The sequence below is a fragment of the Heptranchias perlo genome, chromosome 7 (genome assembly GCF_035084215.1).
Source record: "Heptranchias perlo isolate sHepPer1 chromosome 7, sHepPer1.hap1, whole genome shotgun sequence".
In the NCBI taxonomy this organism is placed as follows: Eukaryota; Metazoa; Chordata; class Chondrichthyes; order Hexanchiformes; family Hexanchidae; genus Heptranchias; species Heptranchias perlo.
This window is the reverse complement of record NC_090331.1, coordinates 64,640,275-64,663,459: the sequence shown is the minus strand read 5'-3', so window position 1 is coordinate 64,663,459 and position 23,185 is coordinate 64,640,275. Positions and strand designations below refer to the sequence as shown.

The following is a 23,185-nucleotide window of genomic DNA, read 5'->3' as shown; positions in this document are numbered from 1 at the left end:
TAGCTGGAACCAATAGCTTTTGAGTTTAATTCTTTTCATATTCATAATTATAATTAATTTGGGACAGATAAAACCAGTGTAGAAATTTAAAAATTGTCATTCAGTGTATATGATCCATCATAAAGTGTGTGATCTATTTTTAACATTTTTGTTTTGTTTCGCTTCTTTCTCAGACCTTTGCTTTTTTCAGCAACCCCCCCGCTGCCACGTGGAGTCAGCTGTCTGAGGTATTGAGTTGGCAGTTCTCCTCTGTCACCAAGCGAGGCCTTAACACTGAACAGCTCAGCATGCTGGGAGAGAAGTTGCTAGGTAGGATATTGAAGATTAATAACCAAACATGTTGAAAAGGGAAAGCACTTCATACTAGTCTGACGTGGGAAGGACAGCACTTCATACTAGTCTCGTGGAGGAACAGTGTCATCTACATCTCCTCTCATTGTGTGTTATTCTTGGAGTAGGATAGGCAGGGGAAGTACCATGGTGGTCCTTCAAAGCTCTGAGGGTGGCCACATTTAATTGAAGAGATTCCTCTTGTACATTGACTCCATATGTGACGAAATTTGGATGAGCCTTTGTTCTTCCAGGATGAGCAAGCCACAGCGTTGTTGGGAAGAAGTCCAGACTTTGTGTGGCCCCACTTAGAGTTCATTCCATTTCAATATAAATGTTGAGCCTTTGCACCCCTCCCTGTGAGCGCACAGTTAAGGAACTCTAATAACATTTTGTCTAGTATATCAAAGCTATTTTAACATTCAACTTCTTGTTGATGCATTGCTTATTAATGAAGATTGGGCACTATCTATTTGTTCTAGTCACTTTTTTGAGATGCTCAGTGTTTATGCATTGACTACATCTGAGCATGTCTTGTTTTTTGTACTTAAAATTCTACTAAGTTTACCAGACATTTTGTTTATTCAGCCTTGACCTAATGGTCATCATTGAACACATATACAGCTGATTGAATTACGTCTACTGTTCTTCCCCTCATATTAAGTGTTGCCAGGCTGTAGCTGTGTTTTTTTTTAAAAGAATGCACCTCTTCTAATTTTTCTACCTGTTTAAGAGTTTTTTAATATAAAATATAACTACATGTCATAGGTGGAGCAAAATAGATTATGTCTAATGCATCACTAGGACTGTGTGCTGTACAAAAGAAAGGAAAAGAGTAACTAGTAGAATACATAGGATTTTATAAGCATATCACCTTATGCAGGATGCATAGTAAAATCTGAAAATTGTTAAACCTATAAAATTGGTTTGTTTGTATATCAGGTCCAAATAATTGTTTCAGTGAGAATTCAATTCCATGGACAAGATTCTGCAAGGTAACTAGTTAACTCCTGTTCAAAGTTATTGCTGCTAATTGAATTTTAAAATTGCATATTTCCCTAAAATCCTTTGATTACTTTCTATGATATGATATTTCAGGAGAATCTAAATGAAAAGCCTTTCTCATTCTGGCTGTGGATTGAAGGGATTTTAGAGTTAATCAAAAAGCACCTTCTGCCTCTCTGGAATGATGGGTAGGTAGAACATCATTGGGCATAATATAAAGCTTGTATAACAACCATGTAAGTTAATGGGAATCGATTTTTCTCTACCACCTGTTTTTAAACATAACATGATGAATGAGAGGAAACAAAATTTAATTTTGATAATTTCAGGTGGATCATGGGATTTGTGAGTAAGGAAAAAGAACGTGCTTTGCTGAAGGACAGGCAACCGGGTACATTTTTACTGCGGTTCAGTGAGAGCAGCAGAGAAGGTGCCATTACTTTTACCTGGGTGGAAAAATCACTAAATGGTGAGTGGATTAAATTCTATAGGTGTATATAAGTCTCTTGGTTGGTCAGAAATTTAAAATGTTCAGATTGTGTTAGTCTCCAAGAAGGCAATTTTTTTCCCTAAACTGCAGTGATGCAAATTGAATGTAGTTTGCACTTTACTGGTACTTAAGATTCCAAAATGGCAAATTATTAGTGATACTTTGCTTAATGAGCTATTGTTGGAGTTAATGCAATAATTTTTTTTCAAAAAATCAACCTAAACAAAACCTCCTAAATTTCCATCATCCATTTATTTAAAGATGAGAAAACCTTAAATTCACTAAGGAAATCTAGTTTTTTTGGAGCTTGCGGTGATTAACAAAACTGAATATGTAAGATTACATAAATATACAAAGTAATAGCATGAAGCATTCTTAATGTACATAGCTCTTTCTGAATCATGATCGATCCTATGAACTTCAACCACAAATTTATAAAGAGGGCGTTTGAAACTATCAACAACTTTACAGTCAAGGAATCTGGGATTTAATATGAATTGACTATATGATTCTCCTCTTGAAGTACCATACTGCTTTCATTGAAAATGTCAAAGGTTGTGATGGTTTTCTTTGTTAATAAAACTTTCATAGTGAAGGAATAAAATAACTTACAAGCTGAAAAACATAATCTTGCAAAATAGTTCATTTTTTATTTAAAAAAAGACCCCAACCCCTGACCTATTAATTATAAAATCAATGGGCCTGAAAATCATGACTCTCCCATGATACATGTGCCATAGTTCTGGTGGGAGTGCACTTGAAATCTGGATATTGGGCTGGGACCCAGATACATGAATGTCAGGATTTCCACTGGGCCTTGTAAGGGACAGAGTCTTCACCTGCCCCTTTATTAGGCCATTGATGCTGGAGGGGCTGGTGGTGGGGAATACCAAGACCAGGAATTCCTATGCTTCAGCACTCCGGAGGGATGTGGCGATTCTCAGTGGTCGTATTGCTGGTGAGAATCGGCGTACCCCACCAGGATTGTGGCCTGGACCCCCAAAAGAAATGGGAGAATTAATTATTATTGAAATAGGGCCCCATTACAAAGCAGGCCGCTGCAGCAATCTATAATTATTTCCAGATACTTTAATGCCAGGCATTCCACTGGGTTTTTTTTAAAACAAAGTAAAACATCAAATCATTGAAGAATCCACAAATGGGGAAAAATAAAGCTATGGTTAAAATTGAACGCTTGAAAACCAAATCCTGATTTTTTTTTTAGAAGGAAATTCAGTTCCTCAATTTGGATATTTATGGGATTAAAAAAAAATACAGTACTTGTGTTTTTTGAAAAAAACAACACAAGTACCAACATCCATTGGGCTGTGAATGTCCCTTAATTTGCCTACCACTTGCAGGCACCTGCTTGACCAAGGGTGCATATTTGTATATTTTGTTTTCCCCCAAAACTTGCAACTGTGTCTGAACTTTTTCTTTTTCCCCCCCCCCCCCAGATGAGTCTCTATTTCACTCGGTAGAACCATACACAAAACATCAACTGTCAGCCGTTACCTTCCCAGACATCATTCGCAATTACAAAGTTATGGCAGCTGAAAATATTCCTGAAAATCCACTGAAGTATTTGTACCCTGAGGTCCCCAAAGATCAGGCGTTTGGAAAGTATTACTCCCGGCCAAAAGATCGTAAGTATAGCTGGACCTGCAGAACAAAGCAGGAGTTTTTTTATGCAAGTTTAAATAATGATCAAAGTGAAAGGACTGGACTTCTTGAAGAGCTGAGATATTAATTAATTAAACGATATTGTATTACTTGTGACTGCACCAATTTGACTGAAGATGTTACTGTTATAAATGGAAGCTGTGATGGAACTGTAAGAACAAGGTTAGCTTGCAACATTACATCTGATTTGAAAATCAGACCCTTTGTATTTTATCACTTAAGTGGGGCAAGCAGGTTTATGCAAAAAAAAAAGGTGAACAGTTAACAGAAATTCCTGGACCTACAATTTGGCACCAGAGGTAAATTGTTTTCATGAGTTTTTTTTTGTGGGGGGGGATTTTTTTTTTAAATCACCTTCCAAATACATACCTTATTTTCAGTGCTAAAAATGTTAAATTTCACCAAAGCACAAAATACAGATTACAGATTTTATTGAGTAGCACATTGCAGTTTGTTGAACATCTAAGAATAGAGTGTGTGATTTTTTTTTTGATGCTTAGTCATAACATAAATATGGATGAGGAGGACTGTTCAGGTCATCTTGGCTCATCCATTCAGAGAAACCCTATAGTCATTGATTTCCCCCCCTCCCACAACTCCCCTGCCCCAAATCATGCACCCAGTTGTTGTTTGTCCCTTAAATGATTCTAGGGTATATTCCTCCACTGTGCCTGGAAGAATCTAGAGTGATCAATAATTGGAAATCCATCCCATGCATTGATTACTCTTCCGAAGAACAGGAGTAGATCATACAGCCCCACAAGCCTGCTCCGCCGTTCAATAAGATCATGGCTGATCATCGACCTCAACTCCACTTTCCTGCCCGATCCCCATATCCCTTGATTCCCATAGAGTCCAAAAATCTATTGATCTCCACCTTGAATATACTCAACGACTGAGCATCTACAGCCCTCTTGGGTAGAGAATTCCAAAAATTTACAACTAAGTGCAGAAATTTCTCCTCATCTCAGTCCTAAATGGCTGACCCCTTATCCTGAGATTATGCCCCCTAGTTCTATAATCTCCAGCCAGGGAAACATCCACCCTGTCAAGCCCTCTCCGAATCTAATGTTTCAATGAGGTACAGCAAAGGCTATGGGCCCCAACAACATCCCTGCTGTAGTACTGAAGACTTGTGCTCCAGAACTAGCTGGCATCTAGCCAAGCTGTTCCAGTACAGCTACAACACTGGCATATACCTGACAATGTAGAAAATTGCCCAGGTATGTCCTGTCCACAAAAAGCAGGACAAATCCAATCCGGCCAATTACCACCCCATCAGTCTACTCTCCATCATCAGCAAAGTGAAGGTGTCGTCGACAATGCTATCAAACGGCACTTACTCACCAATAACCTGCTCACCAATGCTCAGTTTGGGTTCCGCCAGGACCACTCGGCTCCAGACCTCATTACAGCCTTGGTCCAAACATGGTCCAAAAGAGCTGAATTCCAGAGGTGAGGTGAGAGTGACTGCCCTTGACATCAAGGCAGCATTCGACCGAGTGTGGCACCAAGGAGCCCTAGTAAAATTGAAGTCAATGAGAATCAGGGGGAAAACTCTCCAGTGGCTGGAGTCATACCTAGCACAAAGGAAGATGGCAGTGGTTGTTGGAGGCCAATCATCTCAGCCCCAGGATATTGCTGCAGGAGTTCCTCAGAGCAGTGTCCTAGGCCCAACCATCTTCAGCTGCTTCATCAATGACCTTCCCTCCATCATAAGGTCAGAAATGGGGATGTTCGCTGATGATTGCACAGTGTTCAGTTCCATTCGCAACCCCTCAAATAATGAAGCAGTCCGAGCCCTCATGCAGCAAGACCTAGACAACATCCAGGCTTGGACTGATAAGTGGCAAGTAACATTCGTGCCAGGCAATGACCATCTCCGAATCCCCCACCAACATCCTGGGGGTCACCATTGACCAGAAACTCAGCTGGACCAGCCATATAAATACTGTGGCTACAAGAGCAGGTCAGAGGCTGGGTATTCTGCAGCGAGTGACTCACCTCCTGACTCCCCAAAGCCTTTCCACCATCTACAAGGCACAAGTCAGGAGTGTGATGGAATACTCTCCACTTGCCTGGATGAGTGCAACTCCAACAACACTCAAGAAGCTCGACACCATCCAGGACAAAGCAGCCCGCTTAATTGGCACCCCATCCACCACCCTAAACATTCACTCCCTTCACCACCAGCGCACAGTGACTGCAGTGTGTACCATCCACAGAATGCATTGCAGCACCTCACCAAGGCTGCTTCGACAGCACCTCTACCACCTCGAAGGTCAAGAGCAGCAGGCACATGGGAACACCACCACCTGCATGTTCCTTTCCAAGTCACACACCATCCCGACTTGGAAATATATCACCGTTCCTTCATCGTCGCTGGGTCAAAATCCTGGAACTCCCTTCCTAACAGCACTGTGGGAGAACCTTCACCGCACGGACTGCAGCGGTTCAGGAAGGCGGCTCACCACCACCTTCTCAAGGGCAATTAGGGATTGGCCATAAATGACGACCTCTCCAGTGACGTCCACATCCCATGAACAAATAAAAACCTCTCATTCTTCTAAACTCCAGGGAGTATAGGCCCATTCTTCTCAATCTCTCCTCGTAGGACAACCTTCTCATCCCAGGAATCAATCTAGTGAGCCTTTGTTGTACCCCCTCTAAGGCAAGTATATCCTTCCTTAGATAAGGAGACCAAAACTGTACACAGTACTCCAGGTGAGGTCTCACCAAAGCCCTATACAATTGTAGCAAGACTTCCTTACTCTTGTATTCCAATCCCCTTGCAATAAAGTCCAACATACCATTTGCCTTCCTAATTGCTTGCTGTACCTGCATGTTAACTTTCTGTGTTTCTTGTACAAGGACACCCAAATCTCTCTGAACATCAACGTTTAATAGTTTCTTACAATTTTAAAAAAATATTCTGTTTGTCTGTTCTTCCTACCAAAGTGAATAACCTCACATTTCCCCACATTATACTCCATCTGCCACCTTCTTGCCCACTCACTTAACCTGCCTATATCCCTTTGCAGATTCTTTGTGTCCTCCTCACAGCTTACTTTCCCACTTAGGTTTGTATCGTCAGCAAACTTGGATACATTACACTCTGTCCCCTCATCTAAGTCATTAATATAGATTGTAAATAGCTGAGGCCCAAGCACTGATCCTTGCAGCGCCCCACTAGTTACAGCCTGCCAACCTGAAAATGACTCGTTTATTCCTAAACTCAGTTTTCTGTCTGTTAACCAATCCTCTATCCATGCTAATATATTACCCCACCCCATGAGCCCTTATCTTGTGTAACAACCTTTTGTGTGGCATCTTATCAAATGCCTTTTGAAAATCCAAATATTCTACATCCAGTCGTTCCCCTTTATACCCTGTTAGTTACATCCTCAAAAAAGGACAAATTTAGGACACTAGTCCTAAATTTGACTCTTACTAATTTGACCCTGTATTTCTGACCAACACTCAGGAATTTAAGTTGCAATAATTTTCCATTCTGACCTTTTGCTTTCTGTTTACTAAGTTGCATAACTATGGTCACATTTCAGTTCCCTCCCTTCAAGGCTGAAAAGCCCAAACTTCTCCAATCTTTCCTCTTGTCTCAGTCCTCTGACACTAGGGATCAAAGTCGTGGTTCTTTGAACCGTTCCCCAGGGCTGAATGTCTTGCTGACTAGAAATGGACACCGTGTTTAAGGTGGTCTAACTGTACAGTTTGAGAATGACTTCCTCTGATTTGCAGTTTTGGCTGTATAAAGTTCAGCCTTCCATCCACTTTGCTGCTTATTTCTCCATTTGTATATTGAGTGTCTAGTATACCCTAATATTTTTTTTTTTTAAAAACACACTTCATTCTTAGCTGTTTCAACACCATTTATTCAGTACTTATGTCATCCATTTTTTTCCCCTTATGTGCAGTTATGAATTGCTGTTCAGTTTTCTCTGATGCAGCTCAGGGAAAGTAGTGTAGAATTTTGGTAACAAATAATTTTAAAAATATACTTGGCTGTTAGTCAAGTTTGAAAATGTGCATCTCCGCCTGGAAAGATTTTATGCAGGTATTCTGCTGTGGTTGAAGTATTTTCTGCAGTGTTTGTGTTTGCTCGGGAGGGGAAAGGCATTGTACCATTCCAAAAGGTTTTGTTGGTAGAAATTTCCTTAATTGGTATAACTTGGATTGTGTCACAAATAAACAAAATTCTTTTGAACAGATTATTTACACTGGTATCTAGGAATGTTATTGATATTTTTCATATAGCTATTAGATGTCCTGTAGAATGCAATGCACAAATTGTAATTGCAAATCTAAGAGGACATCCAGTACTCTGCTGTCCAGTCTACAAGTCACTGTGTACCTTTTTTATATTATTATTGTCCACATGATGGCTAGGGGTATCCTTTCTTGAACTCTCCATTCATCCTTTTGGTTTTCACTGTTCTGTATTGGGGATCAGCTCAAGTAGTTGCGTATTCTACTCCTAGTCAGAGGCTGCCTTTCTCTGGACCTGACTGCAAATTGCATCAGTTCTCTGTCAGGTTGCTGGATCCAACATCTGCATTCCATGCAATGTATTTTTATGGAAGTAAAACTGGCCTCCGGCCCACTCCTCACAAGTTGTGCTTCAACAGTTTATAGAGGAACATTGGTGGCCTTGGAAATGTCCATTTCCTGCAAGAAGGTAGAGGGAAAGAAATAATTGTTTTTATTTATAAATCATAAATACAGCTATAAGTGATCTTGACTGGGAATAATTTATATGGTGCATTTAATTCTTAGCCTGGCACTTGCAGATTTACTGTATTCAGAAAGGGTTTCAGCAGACTAAAGTCCCATGACCACCCTCCAAAGTTATTTGCTATGTTGACACTTTTATTCAGTTGAACCTCTGACATGCCGAATTGCTCGGGCCTTTGTCACTGCTGTTCACCAGCCAGAGCTGCCATCCATTCAGGAAGTTTTATCCGTTCCTATGTAGGTCATTTCCAATGGTTCAATTCCCCATGACATTCTGTTCTCAAAGTACAGTGAAACCTGTATAAGTGGACTCTCCCAAAAATGGATTCTTATTGAGACCCAAATAACTTGCACAGTAAAATATATAAGAGACACTCGCAAATTACGAACTATGGACATCCTTCAATGCACCACGGCATTTTACAACTCAGGACACGGGACACAGAGGTGACATCGGGTTTTGTGAAAGAAACAGCTTTTCTGGAACGGGGAGCTCTTGACCCAGCATTCATAGTGGTAGAGAAACTATTCTATCTCTAGAATTGAATGCTTGCACAGCTCTATCCCAGGGATAGTGGTTTCTCTGCTGCTATGGATACTGGATAAAGAACTTCCCATTCTACTGAGAATTTTTACAGCACATATAATGACCATTTTGAAAATTACGACACCTGCAAAAATAGGACAGCTTATGCCAGTCCCTAAGGTGTCTGTAATTTACAGGTTTCACTGAGTAAAAGTGGTATGGGTTGAGGGGTCTTTTGATTTCAATGTAAACTCTGTCTCCCTCTCCCTCATCACCAATGAATGCAAACTAAAGATCCTTGTTTCTTCTGTCCTTTAGCTTCAGAGCCTATGGATGTAGATGACTCCAAGACCAGTGGTTATATAAAGACTGAACTGATTTCAGTGTCTGAAGTGTAAGTAACCGTTGTTAACTCTACTTTTTTCCTTTCCTTAAATTGTTTTAATGCAGACAACGTGTATATTTTGTTCACTGACTATCCTACAGCCAAATCATATTAATTCTAAATGCAAGTTACTTATTGGGAACAAAACAAAATAAACTAGACCTTTTTGTACTCTCTTTTTGGAAAAGTCAGGTAGTGGTTGTTCCATGTTTTAAGCTTGCTGTTTGTGGGTAATGTGGAGCAGAGTGATTAATGTCTAAGGAAGTGAAATTTTTAATTAAATAAACTCACTCAACTGATCTTTTCCCAATACATGCCAAGACTCTCGTTACAATTGTACCTGCACAGGCATAAAACATCTGTCTTTATTGCATTCTTTTAATGCTCCAAGTATAGAATCATAGAAAGGTTACAGCACGGAAGGAGGCCATTTGGCCCATCAAGTCCACACCTGTTCTATGGAAGAGCAATCCAGCTAGTCCCTCTCCCCTGCCCTATCCCTGTAGCCCTGCAATTTTTTTCCTTTCCAGTACTTACCCAGTTCCCTTTTGAAGGCCATGATTGAATCTGTCTCCACTACCTCCTCGGGCAGTGCATTCCAGATCCTAACCACTCGCTGTGTAAAGTTTTTCCTCATGTCACCTTTGGTTCTTTTGCCAATCACCTTAAATCTATGTCCTCTGGTTCTTGACCCTTCTGCCAATGGGAACAGTTTCTCTCTATCTACTCTGTCTAGACCCTTCATGATTTTGAATACCTCTACCAAATCTCCTCACAACAGTCTCTGTTCCAAGGAGAACAACCCCAGCTTCTCCAGTCTATCCACATAACTAAAGCCCCTCATCCCTGGAATCATCATTCTAGTAAATCTTTTCTGCACCCTTTCTAAGGCCTTCACATCTTTCCTAAAATGTGGTGTCCAGAACTGGACACAATACTCCAGTAGTGATCAAACCAGCATTTTATAAAGGTTCATCATGACTTCCATACTTTTGTACTCTATGCCTCTATTTATAAAGCCCAGGATCCTGTATACTTTTTAACTGCTTTCTCAACCTGCCCTGTCACCTTCAATGATTTGTGCACATATACCCCCAGATCTCTCTGTTCTTGTACGCCTTGTAGAATTGTGCCCTCTAATTTATATTGCCTCTCCTCATTCTGCCGACTGAAATGTATCACTTTGCATTTTTCTGCGTTAAATTTCATCTGCTCCGTGTCCGCCTATGCCACCAGCCTGTCTATATCCTCTTGAAGTCTATCGCTATCCTCCTCACTGTTCACTACCCTTCCAAGTTTTGTGTCATCTGCAAATTTTGAAATTGTGCCCTGTACTCCCAAGTCCAAGTCATTAATATATATTAAGAAAAGCAGTGGTCCCAGCACTGACCCCTGGGGAACACCACTGGACACCTTCCTCCAGACTGAAAAACAACCGTTCACCACTACTCTCTGTTTCCTGTCCCTTAGCCAATTCTTGTGTCCATGTTGCTATTGCCCCTTTAATTCCATGGGCAGCAATCTTGATGATCAGCCTACCGTGCGGCACTTTATCAAGCCCCCTTCCTTTGCAAAAAAAAAAATTGCACAGTGGTCTGAAGTGATCAGAGCAATGGAAGTATCTAGATTCCATTGCTCTGATCACTTCAGACCACTGTGCAAGTATTTAGATAAATTTAAAACAGAAATAGACAGTTTCCTAGAAGTAAAGGGAATTAGGGGTTATGGGGCGCGGGCAGGAAATTGGACATGAAGCTGAGTTCGGATCGGTCAATGCCCTGTGGGTGGCGGAGAGGGCCCAGGGGCTATGTGGCCGGGTCCTGCTCCGACTTCTTGTGTTCTTTAGATTGTGGTTGGGATCAGATCAGCCATGATCTTATTGAATGGCGGAGCAGGCTCGAGGGGCCGATTGGCCTACTCCTGCTCCAATTTCTTATGTTCTTATGTTCTTATTCCAGTGAGTAGTGAAAATATCTAGATATTTAGCTTTACTGTGGATATTCATATTTTTGATACCCAGATTACTAACTGAGCTGACAATGCAGAATGTTTTCAGAGTAAATTTTTTTTCTAAAAAAAGCAGAGCATTGTATAATTTTTGCTGCTCTAATTTTTAAGTCACATTTAGTTTCACATTCAACATTTTTATTACCTTTTTATTCCCCCACCCCCACTATGAGTAAAATTAGTGAATTGTTCTGACTTGGGTAATTCAATTTGACCCCCTTGAGTATAGAAATAAATGCACTGCAGGATTCTGCATCCTTTCAATCATTGCACTTCTAAGAATGAAAACCCAGTAACAGAAGTTGGGCCTTGTCCCATTCTAATCCTTCAACTGTGGATGGTGCTGTTTTCAAAGGTTGAATGAATGTTGTTGGGCTCGATTTTCGCACCCCCGATCAGGTGCGTTCATGGTGGGTGGCTGGGGGGCTGCGAAAATCGGGGATTCCAGGGGCAGGTCTGGAGACCGGCTCCAACCCACCCACTTCTGGGTTCCCCAGTGACGCGCTGACGTGCGCGCGCAGCCCCCGCATGTGGGACTTCCGCCGGCAATTAAAGCCGGTGGGGTGCCACTTAAAGTACTTAAACAGGTACTTCAGGTTGTTTACAGACCTGATTGACCTGATATTTTAGGAGGGTTGGGATTTTGAAATGAACTGGGACTGATTCCCGTACTGGGGGAAACACTCCCATTTCAAATGGACGTGTTGCAGCCATCAGCCTGTGGCAGCTGCAAAGGTCCATTTGACAGGTTGGGTGGGGGGAGACCCTCACTCATTGCAGGAGGCCACTCTGTCACCTTGGACAAAGTTTGTCCTCCTCCTAACCATAAAATTCACCAACTTGCACGCTTACCCCGGGGTCCAGACGCATTTACCTACCTTGCGGACCCCCTCAAATGTACATCTTCCGGATGGGGGCCGCCGTAGCTGCAGTCATGACCTCCTCTGAGGACGAACAACATCACCAGCCTCGACGGCCACCTCTGACACGTGGAGCTCCACAACACAGCACTGTGACACATCCACCTGCACAGCCGGAGGGAGGGCAAAGGCAAAGGCAAAGGCAAAGGCAGAGAGAGATGCGTCACAGAGGGCACTACCCTCGCCACGGTCTACAGACCGAGGCTCAGCTTCCTGGACCTCTCTGAGCAGCAGTGCACACTGAGGCTTAGAATCACTCGACATGTAGTCGTGGACATCTGCAGCCTCCTTCATGCCGAGCTGCTCCCGGCTGGCCCGAGCACCATCTTCTTACCTGTCGCTGTCAAAGTCACCACTGCCCTCAACAACTTCTCCGCATCCTTCCAGGGTGCAACCGGGGACATCGCCGACGTCTCTCAGTCGTCTGCACAAAAGAGCCCTGCAAATACACCTACACCCACTGCAGAGACACAATGGGTGGCATCAGTTGTGGGTCTTCATTGTGATCCTCAGGAAAGGGCATTATTGCACAAACCGGACAAGATTCGCAAAGACGTGGCAGTAGTGGTGACAATATAAAATGTTATGTGAGTTGATCAGAAATCAAATATAAGTAAAAACCATGACAAACCGTCAAACACCCTTGTGCATCCCCTTCATGCTCACGACACGTTTGCCTTACGCTTCCTACTGCACATATGTGATGCATGCCCTGTGGCTGCAGCACTGGTGGTGGCTGGTTGAGTGAGGCTGACCATGAAAGAGATGCATGAGAAGGTGAGAATGAGATTTCATGAGGATTGGGTTGAGTGGTAGTGGCAGGATGAGTACTGGCGAGGTGAGTAAGTGCACGTAAGATGAGGATGAGCTTTGAGTGGGTGTGAGGAGTGATGTGGTAGAGTAGTGTTGGCAGTGCAGAAGGAGATGTGGGGTGGGGGTGGTGATGTGGCAGACGGAGTGTAGGGGAATGAGTAAGTGTACTCACTTTGGCTGACCTACTTAGGTGATTGCAGTGCCTCCTGCACTGTATGCAGGTGGGTGATATATTGGTGGTGCTGGTGACCTCCTCTGCCACCTTGAGCCAGGCCTTCTCGGTGGCAGAGGCAGGCCGCTTCCTCCCGCCCGCCGGGGGGAAGATCTCTGTCCTCCTCCTCCTATGATACCTGGAGTGAGGCATCATTAAACCTGGGAGCAGCCTTCCCCCTGGGCTGCTCCATGCTGTAATTTTCCCTTTAAATAGGGCTCCTCCAGCTGACAGTCTATGCTGCGCATGCGCAGTCCGCCCGCTGTGCAGCATACCAGCGCGAAACCCGGAAGCACAGGTAAGTGGATCCAATTAGCCTGTGATTCCATGCGGAGCACCCCAGTTTCACCGGGCGCGTTACCCATGCTTCCATTCGACACCCGCCCCCCCCCCCCCCCCCCCCGCCCTCCTAATATGGGGCCCGTTGTCTCTTAGCTTTTTATACAGTGCTGTATATTCAGAGTTGGATCTGCCCCGCTACAAGTAAATGTCAGTCAGAACTAGGGTATTTTCTGTGTGCCTGTGATTTTAAGAATATTAAGGACGCAGCAAGTGATAGTTTAGTATAAAGTATTCACTTTTCTTTTCCCCCCCATTGATTTGAATTCAAGAGGATATTGATGATAATTATTAGGATCTCCAGTAACTCAACTGGTTAAAAATTGTGCGTGTGCGTGTCTCTGCTGCAATGCCCTCCGAGGTACTATAGTTTCCCAGTATTTGTGACGTATGACCAATGGAGTAGGGAGGCTGGGTGCGTGTGGAATTATAGCCCAGCAAGGAATCAACACCTGGAGGGAAATTGGTGTAGAAAGGGGAAAAGCAAAAATACCAACTAGACTTGGAGTATGTTCAGTCTGTTGGGACCTAGATGCACTAGCTTCCTAATGGGTCAGTGGGTAAATGTACTACATGGGATGGCATTGAGTTATGAAGATTAGAAGGATCCTATGATTAATCCTCACACTGTGCCAGTTAGCAGATCTGGGGTAGGAATGCTACATTGGCTATTATGTCCATGGGCATGGAGGGAAAAATTAGTAAGGGTTCTTGCTCCCAATTACTATTCAGTGACTTCTGCTAGTAGGTGCACTGTGTGAATGTCAGATGAGGACAGAGTCAGGATGAGTCCTGTTCCCCACCAAATATGTCTGGCATTCATACATACAATGTTGTAGTCTGTCCAAATTGTTTTCATGTTTCTCTTTATTCTTTTTGTAGCTAGTCACTGCGACTGTGATATGCTGGCCAATTACTGATTATCATTACGTGTGAGATTTAGGACAGCGCAGGAGAAACCTTTAGAGTTTTGAGGCTGTGGTATACACTACCAGAATTAGTGATTGAAGTAGAGATCACATTAACATTTAAGAAAATGTTACCTTTTTTTAAAAAAGAAAAAATCCCATATTGGCTGTAATTATATACAGTAACTGCTTTGTTACTTTTAGATTTTTGAATTCAATAGATTCAAATTGTGAAATTTATAGCAGCAACATTTAATGCACACTTGAATAGAAACTGTGACCTTACAACTTAAATGTATTTCTGTACATTTAGCTGTGATTAAGTGCACTCTTGCCTCTGAGTCAGTAGGTCGTGGGTTTGAGCCCCACTCCAGAAACTTGAGCACGTAATCTAGGCTGACACTCAGTTCGATACTGAGGGAGTGCTGTACTGTTGGAGCTGGCATCTTTCAGATGAGATGTTAAACCAAGGCCGCCTTGGGTGGATGTAAAAGATCCCATGGCACCTTTCGAAGAAGTGTTAGGAGTTCTCCCCGGTGTCCTGGCCAATATTTATTCCTCAAAAAAATCACTAAAACAGATTATCTGGTCATTTATCTTATTGCTGTTTGTGGGACCTCGCTGTGCACAAATTAGCTGCTGCGTTTCCATACATTACAACAGTGACTACACTTCAAACAAGTACTTTGTTGGCTGTAGTGTGTTGGAACGTCTTGAGGTTGTGAAAGACGCTACATAAATGCGAGTCCTTCCTTCCCTTCCTCTTAATATGCCTTTTGAATAAAAATGATTTGTATATTGTTTCTTTCAGTCACCCCTCTAGACTGCTATCAACAGAAAATCTTCTACCTATGTCCCCAGAGGATTTTGGTGAATTGGAGCGACACCTAAGTCCATCAGAAATTGACACAGTGGTAAGGTCATGGTTCTTGTGAATTGTATTTAATACCAACTGTAATCAGACTTGTTCACAAAGCACATTATTATGAATGCAATAGTGTACTCCATGACTAGTGTGAGTACTTTAATGTCAGAATTTGGTTAATAGTCATTCACCATTAAAATAATAATACAGTAAACATTGCAAAAGAACACTAGCAGAATTATGTCTACAAATTGATGCATGTACTCAATACATAGTTTATGCCTGTGGCCTTCATGAGTTAGTTTAATTAGCATATACATGGGCAGATGGAAATGAAGAATTGCTAGTGCAAGATCTTGCACGATTGGCTGAATAACTGTTTTCTCTTATCTATATTACAAGATAATTTAAGATGGGCCAAATGCCCTTTCTCATTTGTATTCACCTAAACAGAAAGATCCTAAAGTCCCCCCACTCCCCACCATTGTAGCATCTAATTGCTTCTTGTATGATTCCAGGATTAATGTCACCATTACTTTATCAAGAAGTGTATTCCACACATTGATTGCTTTGTGAAGAATTTCCTGATTACAGTCCTAAAAGTAGCCTTTGTTCTTATGTTCTGTTCCTGCAATGTAAAGTAGTAATCCAGGTATACTTTTTCCATTCTCGTAACAATCTTTCATACTTCAATAAGATCACCTCTTAACAGCCTCCTTTACTAGGCTGAAAAGCCCAAGCTCTTCAATATTCATAACTCTGACCCCTGACACCTATGGATCAGCCTCCTGGCTCCTCTCTGCACTGCCTCCAGTGCTTGAATATCTCCCTGGTTTCTTGGGATCAGAACTGGACACAGTATTTAAGGTGCAGTCTGACCAGCACATCCTCTGATTGTATTCAACAGTTATTATAGTTCAACGTTCTGTTGCCTTTGTTGATTGCTGCTTTACATTAGTTGGACATGTTAAGTACTGAGTCTACTAAGACTCTTAGTTCTCTCTAGCTTCATCGGTTAATCCCGGGGATGAGGGGGCGGACATATGAGGAGAGGTTGAGTAGATTGGGACTCTACTCATTGGAGTTCAGAAGAATGAGAGGCGATCTTATTGAAACATAGAAGATTGTGAAGGAGCTTGATCGGGTGGATGCGGTAAGGATGTTCCCAAGGATGGGTGAGACAAGAACTAGGGGGCATAATCTTAGAATAAGGGGCTGCTCTTTCAAAACTGAGATGAGGAGAAACTTCTTCACTCAGAGGGTGGTAGGTCTGTGGAATTTGCTGCCCCAGGAAGCTGTGGAAGCTACATCATTAAATAAATTTAAAACAGAAATAGACTGTTTCCTCGAAGTAAAGGGAATTAGGGGTTACGGGGAGCGGGCAGGAAATTGGACATGAATTTAGATTTGAGGTTAGGATCAGATCAGCCATGATCTTATTGAATGGCGGAGCAGGCTCGAGGGGCCGATTGGCCTACTCCTGCTCCTATTTCTTATGTTCTTAGCTATTTCAACACTCTTCATGGAATGCGTGCATTTGTTACCTATTGTTTTCTTGTGATATGCAGTACTTGCATTTGTCGGCATTACATTTCATCTGCCATTGTTCTGTCCACTTACATATTTTGTTCAATTCATTCTGTATTCCTATGGAGTTTGGTAGAAATTTAAACAAGGTATTACTGTATTGCCAAATAAGGCAACATCCAGAAATTCAGCTTATTTTCTTTCATGGGATTTCACCTTTTTTAATATCATTGTTAACTTTCCACCAATTTGTTAACTTTTACATTCATAAATCCAGTTCATTTTGAGCAGTGAATTTGACTGAATCAAGAAACAGTCTCACTGATTAGTCCCAGTCAATGGTTTCATTGGTAGGTAGTTTGAAGTTGTAACCTTTTGTGAACTTTGTGCTCATCAACAGATGTTAGTAATGGGAACAGAACACTTTCCATTTCAGATATCCAATGACTCATTGTATACAGTGTAAATCTCTCGTCAATTTAGGTTTTCAAAAAAAGCCCATAAAGGGATACCATTGTCATTAGATTTTTGTCCATCTTCCCAAAATTCAGAATTTTTTGTTTTATTAGAAACATCACTTCTGCAAATTATGGCATTATTTTCTTTTGGGTACCTGATACTGTTTTTTTTAGAAGCTAGGCTTATGGGTTACTGGGGTTGTCAGTATTTTCAGGGGTCTTCCCCAAACAGAAAAGTTTGAAAATGCTTCTAATTAGTCCTAACTCTGGACCTCAGAGCTGCAGCAATGTGACTTCCCACACTATCCTTCCTGTAGTCTTAAGTGAGATTGCCAATGAGGAACAGCACAGGCCTCTATGCCCACTAGAAACTAGATAAAGGTCATTTCCATATAATGTAAGGAATCTTACAACACCAGGTTATAGTCCAACTGTTTTATTTGAAGGGTACGGTAGCATAGTGGTTATGTTACTGGGCTGGTAATCCAGAGGCCTGGACTAAAATCCAGAGTCATGAGTTCAAATCCCGCCACGGCAGCTGGCGAATTTAAATTCAATTAAATAAAAATCTGGAATTAAAATACTAGTATCAGTAATGATGGCTATGAAACTACCGGATTGTCGTAAAAACCCATCTGGTTCACTAATGCCCTTTAGGGAAGGAAACCTGCCGTCCTTACCTGGTCTGGCCGAGATGTGACTCCAGACCCACAGCAATGTGGTTGATTCTTAATTGCCCTCTGAAATGGCCGAGCAAGCCACTCAGTTGTAAAATCTCGCTACGAAAAGTCATAAGAATAAAACCGGCATCGGACCACGAGGCACCGGACACAACAACAGTCGACCCTGCAAGGTCCTCCTTACTAACATCTGGGGACTTGTGCCAAAATTGGGAGAGCTGACATAGCCATACTTACAGAATCATATCTTTCAGCCAACGTCCCAGACTCTTCCATCACCATCCCTGGGTATGTCCTGTCGCACCAGCAGGACAGACCCACCAGAGGTGGCGGTACAGTGATATACAGTCAGGAGGGAGTGGCCCTGGGAGTCCTCAACATTGACTCTGGACCCCATGAAATCTCATGGCATCAGGTCAAACATGGGCACGGAAACCTCCTGCTGATTACCACCTACCGTCCTCCCTCAGCTGATGAATCAGTCCTCCTCCATGTTGAGCACCACTTGGAGGAAGCACTGAGGGTAGCAAGGGCACAAAATGTACTCTGGGTGGGGGACTTCAATGTCCATCACCAAGAGTGGCTCGGTAGCACCACAGCTGGCCGAGTCCTGAAGGACATAGTTGCTAGACTGGGCCTGCGGCAGGTGGTGAGCGAACCAACACGAGGGAAAAACTTGCTTGACCTCGTCCTCACCAATCTACCTGTCGCAAATGCATCTGTCCATGACAGTATTGGTAGGAGTGACCACCGCACAGTCCTCGTGGAGATGAAGTCCCGTCTTCGCACTGAGGACACCATCCAACGTGTTGTGTGGCACTACCACTGTGCTAAATGGGATAGATTCAGAATGGATCTAGCAGCTCAAAACTGGGCATCCATGAGGCACTGTGGGCCATCAGCAGCAGCAGAATTGTATTCCACCACAATCTGTAACCTCATGGCCTGGCATATTCCTCACTCTACCATTACCAACAAGCCAGGGGATCAACCCTGGTTCAATGAGGAGTGTAGAAGAGCAGCACCAGGCAGCACCAGGCGTACTTAAAAATGAGGTGCCAACCTGGTGAAGCTACAACTCAGGACTACATGCATGCAAAACAGCGGAAGCAACATGCTATAGACAGAGCTAAGCGATTCCACAACCAACTGATCAGATCAAAGCTCTGCAGTCCTGCCACATCCAGTCATGAATGGTGGTGGACAATTAAACAACTAACGGGAGGAGGAGGCTCTGTAAACATCCCCATTCTCAATGATGGCGGAGTCCAGCACGTGAGTGCAAAAGACAAGGCTGAAGCGTTTGCAACCATCTTCAGCCAGAAGTGCCGAGTGGATGATCCATCTCAGCCTTCTCCTGATATCCCCACCATCACGGAAGCCAGTCTTCGGCCAATTCGATTCACTCTACGTGATATCAAGAAACGGCTGAGTGCACAGCAAAGGCTATGGGCCCTGACAACATCCCAGCTGTAGTGCTGAAGTCTTGTGCTCCAGAACTAGCTGCGCCTCCAGCCAAGCTGTTCCAGTACAGCTACAACACTGGCATCTACCCGACAACGTGGAAAATTGCCCAGGTATGTCCTGTCCACAAAAAGCAGGACAAATCCAATCCGGCCAATTACCGCCCCATCAGTCTACTCTCAATCATCAGCAAAGTGATGGAAGGTGTCATCGACAGTGCCATCAAGCGGCACTTACTCACCAATAACCTGCTCACCGATGCTCAGTTTGGGTTCCGCCAGGACCACTCGGCTCCAGACCTCATTACAGCCTTGGTCCAAACATGGACAAAACAGCTGAATTCCAGAGGTGAGGTGAGAGTGACTGCCCTTGACATCAAGGCAGCATTTGACCGAGTGTGGCACCAAGGAGCCCTAGTAAAATTGAAGTCAATGGGAATCGGGGGGAAAACTCTCCAGTGGCTGGAGTCATACCTAGCACAAAGGAAGATGGTAGTGGTTGTTGGAGGCCAATCATCTCAGCCCCAGGGCATTGCTGCAGGAGTTCCTCAGGGCAGTATCCTAGGCCCAACCATCTTCAGCTGCTTCATCAATGACCTTCCCTCCATCATAAGGTCAGAAATGGGGATGTTCGCTGATGACTGCACAGTGTTCAGTTCCATTCGCAACCCCTCAGATAATGAAGCAGTCCGAGCCCGCATGCTGCAAGACCTGGACAACATCCAGGCTTGGGCTCATAAGTGGCAAGTAACATTCGCGCCAGGTAAGTGCCAGGCAATGACCATCTCCAACAAGAGAGTGTCTAACTACCTCCCCTTGACATTCAACGGCATTACCATCGCCGAATCCCCCACCATCAACATCCTGGGGGTCACCATTGACCAGAAACTTAACTGGACCAGCCATATAAATACTGTGGCTACGAGAGCAGGTCAGAGGCTGGGTATTCTGCGGTGAGTGACTCACCTCCTGACTCCCCAAAGCCTTTCCACCATCTACAAGGCACAAGTCAGGAGTGTGATGGAATACTCTCCACTTGCCTGGATGAATGCAGCTCCAACAACACTCAAGAAGCTCGACACCATCCAAGATAAAGCAGCCCGCTTGATTGGCACCCCATCCACCACCCTAAACATTCACTCCCTTCACCACCGGCGCACTGTGGCTGCAGTGTGCACCATCCACAGGATACACTGCAGCAACTCACCAAGGCTTCTTCGACAGCACCTCCCAAACCCGCGACCTCTACCACCTAGAAGGACAAGAGCAGCAGGCGCATGGGAACAACACCACCTGCACGTTCCCCTCCAAGTCACACACCATCCCGACTTGGAAATATATCGCCGTTCCTTCATTGTCGCTGGGTCAAAATCCTGGAACTCCCTTCCTAACAGCACTGTGGGAGAACCGTCACCACACGGACTGCAGCGGTTCAAGAAGGCGGCTCACCACCACCTTCTCGAGGGCAATTAGGGATGGGCAATAAATGCTGGCCTCGCCAGCGACGCCCACATCCCGTGAACGGAAAAAAAAAATTGAAAATCACAAGCTTTCGGAGGCTTTCTCCTTCGTCAGGTGAGTGTGGGAATCGGATTCCATGGAAGGTTGCCGCATTTATAGTCCGAGAACAATACCTAGTGATTACAGATAATCTTTCCAACTGCCTGTTGTCAAGGCAATCAAAGTGTTCAGACAGAGAGATGTTACCTACAGGACCACCGAATACACAAACGGCCAGAACAAAAGACAGACGGACAGAGAGAGAGAGAAACATCCGAAAGGAAGAGAAAGACAGAGAATGACCTGTTGTAAGCAACCATCTTCAGGATTATTTTTTTGGATGCTAGTGCTGAGGCACAAAGTACTCACCACATTGGATATAGCACAGTCAGATGCAGAACAACATACTTCTGCCCTAACTTCCAAGCACCCCCTACTTAACTGGTGATATTTCTTCCATTTCCTGTATCCGCCACCTGTTGCCCCTTTGAGATTGCCAACTGGGGATAGCTTTGTGCTATAGGTCTGTGACCACCAAAAACTCGACTGACATTTACAAAGTCATTTCATATGGGCCCCCTTACAGACAGAAGAGCCTATCAGTCTGCCCTGGATATGACTTGAACCTAGATCTGAGTTGAAAGACCAGTCTCTAGCCCACTGCAGTATACTGTTCCCTTATCAAGTGAAATGGACTTAATGTTGAAAGTAAAATGTTTTTATGCATCTTGTATGTTGGAAAATAGGGCAATAGGATGAAGAATCAATAGTGAAATAGAAAAACATACTGATTTTGCCAGTGAAATTAAGCATTTACAGTGACTCTGGCTAAGATCAATTCTATTCACATTGACTAAACGTGTTCCTCTCCTTCCCTCGTGTTATACTGAATACTAAAGCATTGCCTTTCTCCTGCTCCTACTATCACAGAAACCTCCATTGTATCCTTTTTTTTTATTTTTTTGAAATCTAAATTTAAAAATGGGAAGTATTCATGAAAACCTACAAAACATGAAAAAAGCTGCCAAATAGTTTTAAAAAAAATCCTGACATGGCCCCAAAAAGCTGACCACTTAACCCCCACCCACTGATGCTTCTCCTTCTCCACCTCCTCTCTCTTTCCCCTCCTCTTTCTCTCCCCCCCCCCCCCCCCCCACTGAAAAGCAGCCTTAAAGGCCACTGCTTCAAGGTGACCGAAGTTAATTCTTTGTACATTGCATGTCAGGACTTTTGTTTTGGAATCACATTCTGCAACTTATTTAGTTTTCACAGAAAAATGGACTCTCAGTGGCCTCGTATGACGGTTACATTCTATCTTGTTTGTGTCATGAGGCTTTAATCTTGATCGTAGGTCAAACAAGAATACTGCAGATGATGTTCTAAAATTGTAAGATAAGCACATTCCTGTTTTGTGAGGCCTTTTGTGCAATGGATTGGTGTTGGTGTGTTACAGCACCGAGTGTTAGGACAGATTGATGCATCCTTCCCTGACATAATCAGCGCCTGACCCTGGTCTGCTCATTCTGAGGAAGTACTGAGCGGAGGCCTAGTATTTTCATGCAGGACAGGTAATCACCCCAGGCCTTGCCATTCTCCTCATTATGGACCCACTACAAACTTTGAGAACCTTTTTTGTAATGGGGGATGCAATAAATTTTTTTAAAAAGTTTTCTTTTATCAGACATGTAAAAGTTTTATTTTAGTCAATGAAAGTGTGATCTCTCTCTCAGCTTTGACATGGCTGAAATATTCAAATTACCCTCAGTTGAGTTTTTAACATCAACTTTTAATAATGAAGTACTTTTTTAAAAAAAACTCACATACGTCTTTTTCACTCTGACCTTCATCCTCCTTCCCTGTGTGTGAACCCCCCCCCCCCCCCCCCAAGTTTGGAATTGATCAATCTATCATCATGTTGCATTTAGAAGTTTCCTGTCATTTCCCAGGCTGGACCATTTGTAAATAGCTTGTGTAATGACCTTGTCTGGTTACATCTATGCCCTGTGATAGTAGTCCAGAGTTATTTCTGGCAATTTATAGGACATAAATCTATTCAATTCCCCTGTGGCTGCAACATGCCTGACTACCCCTGTTCACATAGTGACTTCTAAAACATCTTTTCTGGTGCTCGCTGATAGCCACTTCACGTTTGGTTTCTATAAAATGGGGGTGGGGGGAGCATTACAGATTCCAAGTTGAAACAGTAAAACTGCCAAATTTAACAATTAACTGTCCAGGTATAAAAAAGTTTCAACTTGGAATCTCTTTTACAAATAGAAAATTGTACACTGGTTTTCACACTAATACATTACTACTGCATATTCTT

The 23,185-nt window shown here is 43.2% G+C and overlaps 1 protein-coding gene and 1 long non-coding RNA gene across 2 annotated transcripts in view; one reads left to right on the top strand and one right to left on the bottom strand.

The window, feature by feature from the left end:
* LOC137323802 (signal transducer and activator of transcription 1-alpha/beta-like) overlaps positions 1–23,185 on the top strand; it is a 62,763-nt gene that overhangs the window by 30,445 nt on the left and 9,133 nt on the right. Inside the window, exons 17-23 of the mRNA XM_067987753.1 lie at positions 174–309; positions 1,273–1,325; positions 1,429–1,523; positions 1,665–1,804; positions 3,283–3,471; positions 9,102–9,177; positions 15,178–15,280. Coding sequence (XP_067843854.1) covers positions 174–309; positions 1,273–1,325; positions 1,429–1,523; positions 1,665–1,804; positions 3,283–3,471; positions 9,102–9,177; positions 15,178–15,280 — 792 coding nt within the window. The remainder of the gene's footprint in view (positions 1–173; positions 310–1,272; positions 1,326–1,428; positions 1,524–1,664; positions 1,805–3,282; positions 3,472–9,101; positions 9,178–15,177; positions 15,281–23,185) is intronic.
* Positions 3,272–23,185, bottom strand: part of LOC137323803 (uncharacterized) — a 30,843-nt gene continuing 10,929 nt past the window's right edge. Inside the window, exons 2-3 of the long non-coding RNA XR_010963447.1 lie at positions 7,878–8,191; positions 3,272–3,487 (exon numbers count right to left, since the gene is read on the bottom strand). This is a non-coding gene — a long non-coding RNA (uncharacterized lncRNA). The remainder of the gene's footprint in view (positions 3,488–7,877; positions 8,192–23,185) is intronic.